This window comes from Helianthus annuus, chromosome 11, assembly GCF_002127325.2.
Source record: "Helianthus annuus cultivar XRQ/B chromosome 11, HanXRQr2.0-SUNRISE, whole genome shotgun sequence".
Lineage (NCBI taxonomy): Eukaryota > Viridiplantae > Streptophyta > Magnoliopsida > Asterales > Asteraceae > Helianthus > Helianthus annuus.
The window spans coordinates 165,630,229-165,641,844 of record NC_035443.2 but is presented as its reverse complement, the minus strand read 5'-3'; the positions used below and the strand labels follow the sequence as shown (position 1 = coordinate 165,641,844).

Below are 11,616 nucleotides of genomic sequence, written 5' to 3'. Positions count from 1 at the left end.
CACAACATTTATAAAAAAACCTAAAATTTCATTAGATTTTTAAAAATTACATAATCCTAAAAATTACATAATACCTAAAAATTACAAAATAAAAAACTTAGAGCGTTAGGTAAATTTTAAAAAGGGCGATCTTGTCGAACGCCTTTCGCTCCTTGCCTAGAAATTCAATGTTCGCCGCCGCCACCCGGTTAGCCATGACACGGCGGGGTCAGCGAATAGGAGGCCGCCGGCTAGGATGTCAAGACCGCCCCACGCCCGTCTTGAAACCCAAACCCCAAGGACCACGCCCCAACCCAAGCCCACCCGGGGTGATGGCTTGGGCGTTTTCCCTCAACCCAAGCCCAGCGTTTTCCCCCAACCCACGCTCCAACCCAAGCCCCATACCCCATAGTATAAATCATAATAAAAAACAAGAAACAAAAATAGTTAGCCTGTCACGGCCGGAGATTCTGTCATCTTTACGCTACTCCCATAACCGACGTCGAATCAGTCTCTACAAATATCTTTACATTCCACCTTTCTACAATCCCTTTACACTCACTCACACATCTACAAATATCTTCCATAACCTCCATTTCATCTTCACCAGACCAAACAATGGCGACCAACACACTCCTTCACTTCTTCTCCTTCACACTCCTCCTCACTCTCACCCTTTCCGTCACACTTCCGCCCTCACCGTCACCGCAATCAGGTTCCGACGACTCAGTCTCACTCTCGTCATCTCATCCGTCTCCGATTGGATCTCCGCCTGCTCCTCCGCCGTCAGATCTGGAGCATTTTTCACCTCCGTCTTCTTCTCCGTCACCGTCATTTCATTCGTCTCCCATCGGATCTCCGCCTGCTCCTCCGCCTTCAGATCTGGATCATTCTTCGTCACCGGATGAATCTCCGTCGTCTTCTCCGGCTACATCACCGGAATTTGTAGCGAAATCTGCACCGGAACCGGCAGCGGCTAGTGACGTCACTGCTGAAGTGAAGAGTGAAGAACGGACGGAATCGTCGGACGGAGGAATGAGTGCGGGGAAGAAGGTAGGTGTGGCGTTTGGATTGATCGCTGCTGCGTGTGTTGTTGTTTTCGGAGGAGTTTTGTACCGGAAGCGGCAACGGAATATTCGGAGAGCACAGTACAGTCAGGCGGCTCGATTGGAGTTTTTCTAGATAAGTTTTCGAGTTTTCGGATTTTGAATTTTGATTGAGTTTTATGTGGAATGTGTTTCTATGTTTAGATCTAGATCTATAGATTCAAAGTATCATATCAATTACTATACAGTTATATATTCAATTCATTCTATATATATAATCAATTTCACCTGCTGATCGGAGTTCTTACTTAAAGAGAGTTTTTGAATTTCGGAGTTTCGAATTTGATTGAATTTTACCTGCAAAACATTTCTACATTGAGATCTAGATCTACAGATTAAAAGTATCTTATCAATTATCATACAATTAGATGATTAATGATTCAATTTATCAATTCATAGTATCAATTTTACCAGCAAATTACAGTTTCCTGCTGATTGAAGTTGTTAGTTAAGAGATAGTTTTCGAGTTTTGAATTTCACCTGGAACACATGCAAATTATCTTATCAATTATCATACAGTTAAGGATTGAGTTCATACAATCAGGTTCACCTGCATATTACAGTTTTCTGGCTTTCTGCTCATCCGAGTTGTTTGTTAGAGATAGTGCTCATACATCATTGTTTGGTGATGATAAAATTTGATCAGTTGGTTATCAATTGTTTCATTCTAAGTTAATTTATTTCGTATTTCACATCAACGACTCCATGTATTTGTATTTTCATTCGTGTTGAAATGATGTTGCGGTTGACTTTGATCTTAAAAAACAGTCAAGGCCTCAAGGGGCTCGACGGTAGTTCCAAGGCCGAACCATGACATTGACCGTTGACTCGCTATTTTGTGAAGGACTCGTAATTTGTTTTGACTATAAATGGTCGATGGATGACTCGGCTCGGATGTAGCATTGACCATGGAACTCAGAGGCGTCTCTGAAAATTCACATACCCTGTTCGAGATTGAAAAAATGTGCCCTTATGTTATGTTTTGTTATTATTTAAAAAAGATCAAATTAGCATTGGGCTTAATAAACCTAATTCCAAGTGGGCTAAATTCTAAACCATAAAAAATGATTTGTAAATGGGCATATATTGAAAGTGGTATGTGTTTTCTATTTAAAAAAAATAACATATATGTATCGGATTTTTTTTTTAAATCGCATGCCTCTTGAAATCGTGGGCCTTGTGCGGAGGTCCTCCCCGCACACCATCAAAGCCTCCCATGATGGAACTTAATGTATAAACTAAACTTTTGCAGTTATACGACAATCGTTGTTGATCCACAGTCAATCTGTACATAGACATGGTGCTTTTGTTAAGACTTTTTTTGTGTGTTTTTTGACTTAAGAGAAAAATATAATAATATATGATCATGTAATTAACTTTAAGGGATATTTAACTTATGTGATTTTTATAATCATCAATATATACAAATAATAGTTATATATGTATGGTTAATTTGAAAATATATCAAGGTAGTAAAACTCATGAAAACTGATATGTGCCGAACGGATTGAAATGTATCTGTGGAAATGTGCAATGAATCATCTTTGAAGATTGCTACATTTTAAGTTTTTAGTTTTTAATCAAAACTTCCTAAATATTGTTATTGGGAATATATGTCATACTTAAAATATGGGGATACTAATTTGAGATGGTCATGGGTTTACAAGATAGTGCGTATAATGTGGAAGAGCAAGTATTTGGAAAATGATAAGAGCGTCGGCTTTGAGCGTCTCAGGAGAGATGAAGGATGAACGTCTTGTGTAAAAACGCTCAAAAAGGGTCATGTGAGAGGAGGAGAGATATGATTGGCTAGGATGACACGAAGGTGTTTTTGGAGTCTTGGATCGGACGCTCTAAGCGAAATGAAAAAATGCTTTAGGAAATAATTGATTAAGAAATCCATGCTATGAAGCCATGTTTTTAAAGTTTAAAGGGGGTCATACACAGATATACTATATCCATGAGTTATGATAGCATTTCAAGTGTGGAAACTGTGTTACAATTGTTGAAGAAAACTAATTGATATTGCTAAGGTGAAAACATACATTAGAATGTGTGTTATTAATATGCTATGCAGTTAATGCGGAAAAATAATGGATAGCGGTCAAAGTCCGCTATATGATATATAGTTTATAGCGGTGGTATAGCGGTAATTTTTATACCATGCATAATTTATTTATTTTTATATATATAAATATATCTCTGAAAAAATATATATAAATTCACAAGTATGAGGACTAAATATAAACTAATGAAGATGGAGGAGGTTATATGTTAAAATACCCAAACTTAAATAACCCTAAACATCCTCACTTTCATCATACGCCGTTTTCCCACTCCCCATCTCTTCTTCTTCACTGCTTCAAGAGGAACGGTCGCATCCACATTCACAGTGTTCCCAGATACACATTCTTTAGACGACGATGATGATGGATGCTCTATTCCGGTTACAGCAGGGAAGGTAAGGTTCGATTCAGCAACTTCGATTAGCCACCATTTCTTCTCTATTATTACCTAGCAACTAAGGACCAAGCAGTACACTCTTCGACTTGGGTTTTTAATGAGTTGAAGCTATAACCGCTATACAGGTTTCCAAATAGCGGTATTTAGCGCCGCTAATAGCGGAACCGCTATAGGCCACCGCTATTTGGACCGCTACACACCCTGAGGTCCGCTAACCGCTATAGCACCGCTATTGACTACTTAGTTAATATGTGGTTTTAAGCGTGATATGACTAAACCAAGTTACACTGTAAATTGGTACAACCATGATTATGTTAGATTACATGTTAATAGTTGTTCTGTTTGTACAGTGATGAAGTAAAGGATTATATGTGTAAGTTATCCTTTGGGTGGTGACCGGTGTATACTAATTCAATTTAACTAGTGGTGACGTGGTGTGAGTGATGTATGTTTCCTGCTGAATGATCATTACAACGTAAATGACAAGGAAAGGCTCCGGTTTCCTAAAGCCGGTTGGTTATAAGCTTATCAGTAAAAGATTACTGATATGGCATGTTACGAGAAGTACTTTTCATCGATCACGTTTACACGGGACAACCTAATACACCTTGATTTTAATGATGTATTTTGAGAACTTGTGTGTTTGTATAGTAATATAAGAATGTTGAACTATTAAGGGTACTACTAGTTGCTATTATAGTTGTGGTTTAAGATAACTAGGTATTTTCCTTCTACTCAAGATTTAGTTACTAATTCCATATCCAAAACACCATATTTTACAACATAACATATTATGAACAAAAAATAAGAGTATACATATTAAAAATTAACACATAATAGAATAAAGAGTTGACTGTAATTTTCATCTATGTGGTTTGTTCACTTTTGTCATTTCAAACCTATTTTCAAAAATGCACCAGTTTCCTCCCTGACATACTGGAAACGTGCTACTTCAGTCCAAAACTTAAAACCCAGTTAAGTCAGACATGTTAAATGCAGTGTTGCAAAAATCGCGATTACTCGGCGATTAATCGCCGACTAGTCGCTAGTCGGCCTCCTACTGAGTAATTTTTCATTAATCAGTCAAAAAATCGCTAGTCGGTCAAAGCCGGTCCAACCCGCCCTAGTCGGCCCATTTGAAATCCTGTAGGTCCAACTAGCGGAGGATCTAATCGCCTAATCCTTGTATACGAACAAACCCGGTTGTGCGGAATCCAACCGGGAAAGCACACCGAGATCGAGAACAGAAAATACAAGACACAGAGATTCAATGTTTAACACACACTTGTATATATGAGAAGAGTTCAGGTACAAGATTACACAATATACGGTTCACACACACTAAAACTCTCTCACAGTCCTCTCGGTTGTCTGTGTTCTGCTCAGTCTTCTGTCTTCAGTGCTGGTTATATAAAGGACCAGGTCGACGAAACATGAGCAGGTCGACGAAACATGCTCAAGTCGACGAAACACTCATGGCGAAACACCAAGAGTGACGAAACAAGGGGACTTTCGTCATGCATAGCTTGAGCAGGAGTTTCGTCATCAGGCTGCATGTCTTTCGTCATGTAGGGGATCAGAGTGAAGTTTCGTCAACAGCATGCATTGGATCAAGTCTTCGTTGGTTTAAAAAGCCCAAACCAATACGTATACAGGCCCAACAACCATTCAATCTTTGCATTGCATGAATTCTTAGAATTCAGATTGTAAAGATTAGTCAAACATGTGACATCATCATGACATCATCATGATGATGTCATGGTGATGTGTCGGCGGGAATTGGTTCGCGGCTCTCCGTGCTTCGCATGTCGAACTCTGGGGCGCACGACGGAGGAATGTCGTGACGTCGGGCTTGAGCCGAACCTAACCGAGTCGAACCGAACCGAGTCACGTCCACACGAAGTGTACCAACAAACTCCCCCTTGGACGCTACTCGTGATGGTTCGATCTTCACATTGTCGGATCTTTAAAAGGTCTTCATGTGGCACAATCAGGGAGTGTATCAACAAACTCCCCCTTGAATGATGCTCGTGAATCTTTTGATCTTCAATACTTTTGGTGTTGATGAGTGATCAGCTGCAACTCGATCATGATCTTCTGATTGCATCAATGTCGTGTCTTCACTTTACGGCTTGTCATCTGACACGTTCTCTTCACTTTTAGCTGGTTCGAATGCAACATCTGCACACGCAACAGAGCTAAAAACGTAATGAGAACAACCGCTTGGAATATAGTCAAATTAATCAAACGACACATATGAGACCAACTCTCAATCAAACAACCAACCGACAACAGTTTGAAAGTTTAGAAAATGTTTAGTTTTAATTCAAACTTTTAAAACTTGTTAACTTCGAACATTTATGAAGATGCAATTGTTTTCCGGCTTACAATCAGGTTTTTGGGTAGGATAGACACGAGTTCCAACATCGGTCAATCAAAATTAATTAGAAGCAAAATCTTTTTGGCTTTTATAAAATTTAGATTAAAACACACCTAAAATCTTTTTGGTATTTTTCACTTATCAAATGTAAAGATGGAAAGCAATAAATAAATATATACAGAGATATAGAAACGAAGAAAAGTAAATAAATATTTACAGACAATCTTTTTGCGAGTTTCGAGGGTAAAAGAATCATATCAGTGTATGGTCACGCCAAAACGCTCTTGTTGTTCAATTAGTTAACATTTAAATAAGCATCCTATAAAGATTATCGGTATTGTTGTCCACATAGCTCAACTTATCAGATGTAATCATGTTTAGGGGATACGTTAAGGTATGAATTATACTTACCGACCGGTGTTCATCCACACATGACACATTCCCGTATCAAGGTATGCACGAAAGTTCATCTTACTGGTGAGTATACCGCTTATCATCTGTTTGAACCTATAAAAAATGTGAGAAACTCACTAATTTTTGATTGAAAACAAGCCCTATGTGATAGAATCACTTATTGATGAGGAACTTGATTTTCATATGCATGAGGGCACAGGAGCAAGTCCGTGAACAGGTCAGTACAACGTACAGCAAAGAGACGAACTTGACTCCCAGATAAATGTGATATTTTATCACTTATTTTGTTTGGACATGTGATTGTTGATCACTTATTTAGGTCGAATGCAATATGTACACGTATGTATAGAAAGTATCATGGAAGATCTAGACTTCATCTCCGTTATTTTTCGGTAAAAGATATAACCATGATACCCAGATGATAAGACAGCATAAAGACCGAATATCTCAGAACCTCGACAATCTCTCAAACGAAATTTCAGTACCAAGACCATATGCCAATGAGCGGTTCCCACCTGGTCTTCAGTCGATTTAAGTTTATATCCCCTGCACACTTTAAAATGATTGTGAGCCTACCGATACATCTTATATAGAGCTGCTTATCGTTTTTCATTTTAAGTTCAGTTCGAAGAGGTTTCGACAGACCACTGATTCACTATCATTTTCTCTTTTTCTCGCCAGGAAACTCATTTTAGTTTTTTTTATTGTTTTTGCGTTATGAAATTTTTCGATGTTTTTGAATTTTCAAATTTTGGATTTACCCCCCCCCCCTAAAATCAACAAACTATGATAAATTTAAAAAACACAAAGGTATTTACAAAAAGGATTTCCCGATGTCGGATTAACTCATGTTTTACCTTAATGCCGTTTACCAAAATTAATTTTAATCAGAATTGATTTATCGAATTTTGGAAAAATCAGTTGGCACATTGGTAATCGGTGTGGACCATGACAACCTTGACGAGTTTCATATTGAAACAATCACGTGTGAGGAGATATTCGAGTTCAACGTGTCAGGTCAAAGAGTGCTGTATGAGATGATAATAATTCATAAAGCAGCTTAAATATCGACAAGTATAGGAGAGATTAGAAATTCAAAACCGTATCCTGCAATTGCTTCATGCATTGCCAGGAATCTGAGCGCTCTCCCAAACTGGATATCCACCCGGTGTGGACTTCAAATTCGATGTTTGTAGCTACTTAAATTAATCCGAGAAAACTCTTCACAGCAACAAGATCATAAACCTCTGGGTCCGGCTGGTCTTCTACATTGCACCAGCGAAGGTCTTTGTCTTTCTCTTTGAGAAGTAGCATGCGGTTGTTCAATCCACGCCAAGGCATCCGCACACCCGGTTGGTTTGTTCAACAAACACATTTTCTTCAATCACACCGCGAAGAAATGTACACTGCACGTTCATCTTGTTGATTTTGAACTTCAGACGTGCTGCAGGTGCGTACATTTTGATTGAATCTATCCTGGGGACCCGATCAAAGCCTTTATCAATCAAACTTTGTAATGATTTTCTTTTCGTTGAAGCTTTCAATTTCTTTCATCAGACATTCTTTCACCATCATATTCTTCTTTTTCTCTCTCCATTAAAGGCAACAACTCCTAGATGTAACAATGTTTCGGAGCCTCATGTCGCCGATCTTGTGCATGGACGCTCCACTATCAACAATCCTAAGACTATCAATTGTTCCTCCTGGAACATCCTGCACACTCATTCAGAGATTAGTTGGAGAGGGGGACCTAAGCCTTCATAGACTTGGGTCGTCCGTCATCATCGAGGATTGTGACTTCGATTTCCTGATGATTCGGAATTGATTGAGCTCCCCCTGAAACAGTTCCCGTTTTTGGTTTCCAAATTTGTTTATGTTTTTCATGTTTAACATCCGATTTAACAGATTTTGTTTGGACAATCTCCGGTTTTAACGCCTTTTCAACTTCTTTTCGTTGTTTCCTTCTCTGTCTCACTTCTCATTATTTAACAAGACGAGGGTCTTGTTTTGGTGAAACAGATCTTTTATAGTAACTGTTACCACGGGGGGCATCAACTTTTGCCTTTCCTTTTGTGAGATATGGACAGTTTCTAACAATGTGTCCATTCTCACCGCATTCAAAGCATGATCTCCGCTCAACAAACCTCAGAGTATCATAACTGTAAGAGCTTGATGATGAACTTCGTGATCTTGAGGTACTTGGTCCTACATCACAACCGTTTGTGTGTTGTGTGTAATTGTTTTGACTGTTTCTTTTCAAAATTTTAACTTGTTTAACAAAATCCGTGTTGGATTTGTTTTCGAAAGTTTCAATTTTATCAGTCCCTCTTGATTTCACGAAGTTGATCTTCTGAACCTTTTTCTTGTAACGAGCTCCCTTTGTTTCCACTATCGGTTGTGAAGCTTTGGGTTTTTGAGCTCGTTGTTCCTTTTGTTTACCTTTAAAAGTGATAGGTTGTTGCTTTGTCGGTAATCTTTGATTTCCAAATTGTCTTCTAATTTCAGCTTTTGGAATAGGATCACACTGAGTTACAGAAACTCTTGGGATCGCTTTTCCCAAAAACTTACTGGTAGTATCTTCAAAAACTTTATCAATCAAGGATGGATTGACATTTTTAATTGGAAAATCTTTGTCCGAATAAATTTTAGCATCACCAACCAAAGTATACAACACATTATTACTCTTAACGGCAGACACAGATTCCTTCACTTCCTTGACAGGATCTATCACATGTTTGGCAACAGATTGCACAACAGGAGTAGAAGGATCACAAAGAATATGATTCTCAATTGGAATTTCTACTCCTTTCATCTTATCAAGTGATTCATCCTGGTCACTCACATCTGATTCATCATCAGACGAATCATAGTCCTCAATAATTGGAGCACTTTGATTCGTAGACGTTGAAGTTTCTGTTTCTCCAGATGAGGTACTCGAGGAACTGTCCGATTTGAACCCTAATCCTATAGTAACTTCCTCATAATCGAGAGGCACACTTGGTTCAAAACGAGGCATTTCCTCTTCATCAGGCATTCTGGTATAGTTGTGTCTCAAAGGGGGCGGACACAACTTGTACCCAACGCCTTTCATATTCCCTTTCAGCTTTTGAACGTTTATGATGTGATCAAGCACATATCGGGAGTTTGAGTAACTCTCCAATTCGCATCATGCTCATACTTTGCCACGGCTAGCTCCTTCTTTGTTTCCTCAATGATATTAATGTAGTTATTAATACCAATTTGTTTGTTGAAAACAGTTTTGTTAATTCAGAAACGCTCTTCTTTAAAGTTTCGATTACTGATTTGAGATCTTTTTCATTTCGAGCTAAAGCCATGTTTACCTCTTTGCATTTTGACAGTTCAATAACTAAACTCTGATTGTGACTATGAATCGTTTCAGATTCATGTTTTAATTTAGCACATTCATGTTTCATATCAGCACAATCACTACATATGCTAGGAGTTTCAGATTTTACCTGAGTTGTAGAAGCTGCGACATTATCCATATTGTCATTCTGGCAAGAGAAAGATCCATCTTCAGATAAAAACTTCTCCATGTCATTCGATGCAGCAGCTTTCTTGATCAAGTCAGATTTTTGACATTTCATCTCCTTAGCATCATTCGACAAACTATCAGCTTCAGAATCCATTCCCTCATTCACGTCCGATTCTGAACTGTAATCACTCAGACCTGAGCCATCTTCATAAGTACTGCCACTATATCCTGAACTGTCATCATTTCCTGAAGATTCACCATCATTGACATTCTTGACAATTTCAGCATAAAACGCAGTTCTTGTTTGATCACCGTTTCCCAACTGTATGGCCGGACCACAATCGACAGTAGGTTTAGGAAAATAGGCACTTGGATCGAGTTGAGGTTGTGTTGTGGAAACTTGAGGTTGAGGTTCGGGTTTTGGTAGCCAGGTACTCGCGTCGAATTGAGGTTTTGAAAAAGCGTGAGCTTGAGCAATAACATGCGCTGGCGGAAGATAGGCTCTTGGATCGAAAACCGGAGGAGGAGCTGACTGGGGAAAGGGAAACGAGCTTGTATTGGACACTGGAATCCGTTTGGCTTTTCAGATTTCTTCTTTATCTTTGTTCTCTAGCTTCTGAACGAATTCATAAATGCTACTCTCATTTAAAACACCAGTGTGCTTCAGCAACTCAATGAATTGATTCCACTTAGGAGGTAAAGCCTCAGCAAAACGCATAACCATATCTTGTTGTGATGCGTTGACCTTGTATGAGTACATCTTACTAATCAAATGATAGTACCGAGTAGTCATCTCGCTAAGTGTTTCATTCTCCATGAACAAAAACCCTTCAAACTCTTTCTTTAACAGATCGTGTTGAACCTTTCTTGTTGCTGCATTTCCTTCTCCTCTGGTTACCAAGATGTCCCACAAATTCTTTGTAGAGGTGCAATAAGCGAATTGATGATTAATATCCTTATGAAGCGCTTGTGTAAGGATAACGAAGGCCTTCTTCTCAAGATCATAAGCCTTCTTATCACCTTCGGCCAATTCCGCCAAGGTAACTGGATTGGAAACTACTACTTCGAGAGCTTCATTGAATGGCGTAGTAAAACACGTCCATAACTCGGTGTTTTGCCCTAGAACATAAGTGTGGAAATGACCTTTCCAAGACGGATAGTCGTTCATATGATTCAGCTTTGGCGGGCGATTGTTGCTATCCGTTTCACTCTCACTTAACAACAGATTCTGAATGCTTTGATTCTGGTTCGTCACGCATGCCCATTGACTTGCACTAATAGATTGTTGTGGCATAACGTTCCTTAACCAAACGGCTGCGGATGTCTGATCTTGACCTGGTCTTGGGTCCGTGCTCCAATCCCATGGACTAGTACTTATATTTTGGTTGTGGTATAAAAACAAATGCTTGAAATGCCAAATTAACAGGATTGGTGTGATTTGTAAATCTTCTGTGAAAACTTAGATGTTCACGAAAAATAATTTTTGTTCACGAAAGATTGGATGACCCAATAATTGAAAAGGCCCAACGAATAAATTTCAATTATAAACCCACAAATAATACTTTCACGAGCCCAATAATGACCATGTCTCCAAATGAAATATAGTCATACTAAACAAAGACTAATGTTTCGTGAGTTGCCAGCCTTAGTTTTTTTTTTTTTTTTTTTTTTTTTTTTTTTTTATTTTGAACAAAGCCCAAATAAATTTTGAGGAAAAAATGGAGTTTCGTTGACTAATGTGCAAAGTTGGTAAGATATTTTGAAACACAATCTTAGTC

At 38.6% G+C, this 11,616-nt stretch overlaps 1 protein-coding gene across 1 annotated transcript; it reads left to right on the top strand.

The window, feature by feature from the left end:
* The first annotated feature begins 426 nt into the window (after positions 1-426).
* LOC110890905 (early nodulin-20-like) lies at positions 427-1,300 on the top strand. Its single transcript, XM_022138550.2, has one exon. It carries the CDS (start codon positions 598-600, stop codon positions 1,159-1,161), a length of 564 nt encoding a protein of 187 aa, XP_021994242.1. The 5' UTR covers positions 427-597; the 3' UTR covers positions 1,162-1,300.
* Positions 1,301-11,616: the final 10,316 nt, after the last annotated feature.

Excerpts from the sequence above, each read along its gene's own strand:
- LOC110890905 (XM_022138550.2), top strand. The coding sequence starts at position 598 with ATGGCGACCAACACACTCCTTCACTTCTTCTCCTTCACACTCCTCCTC.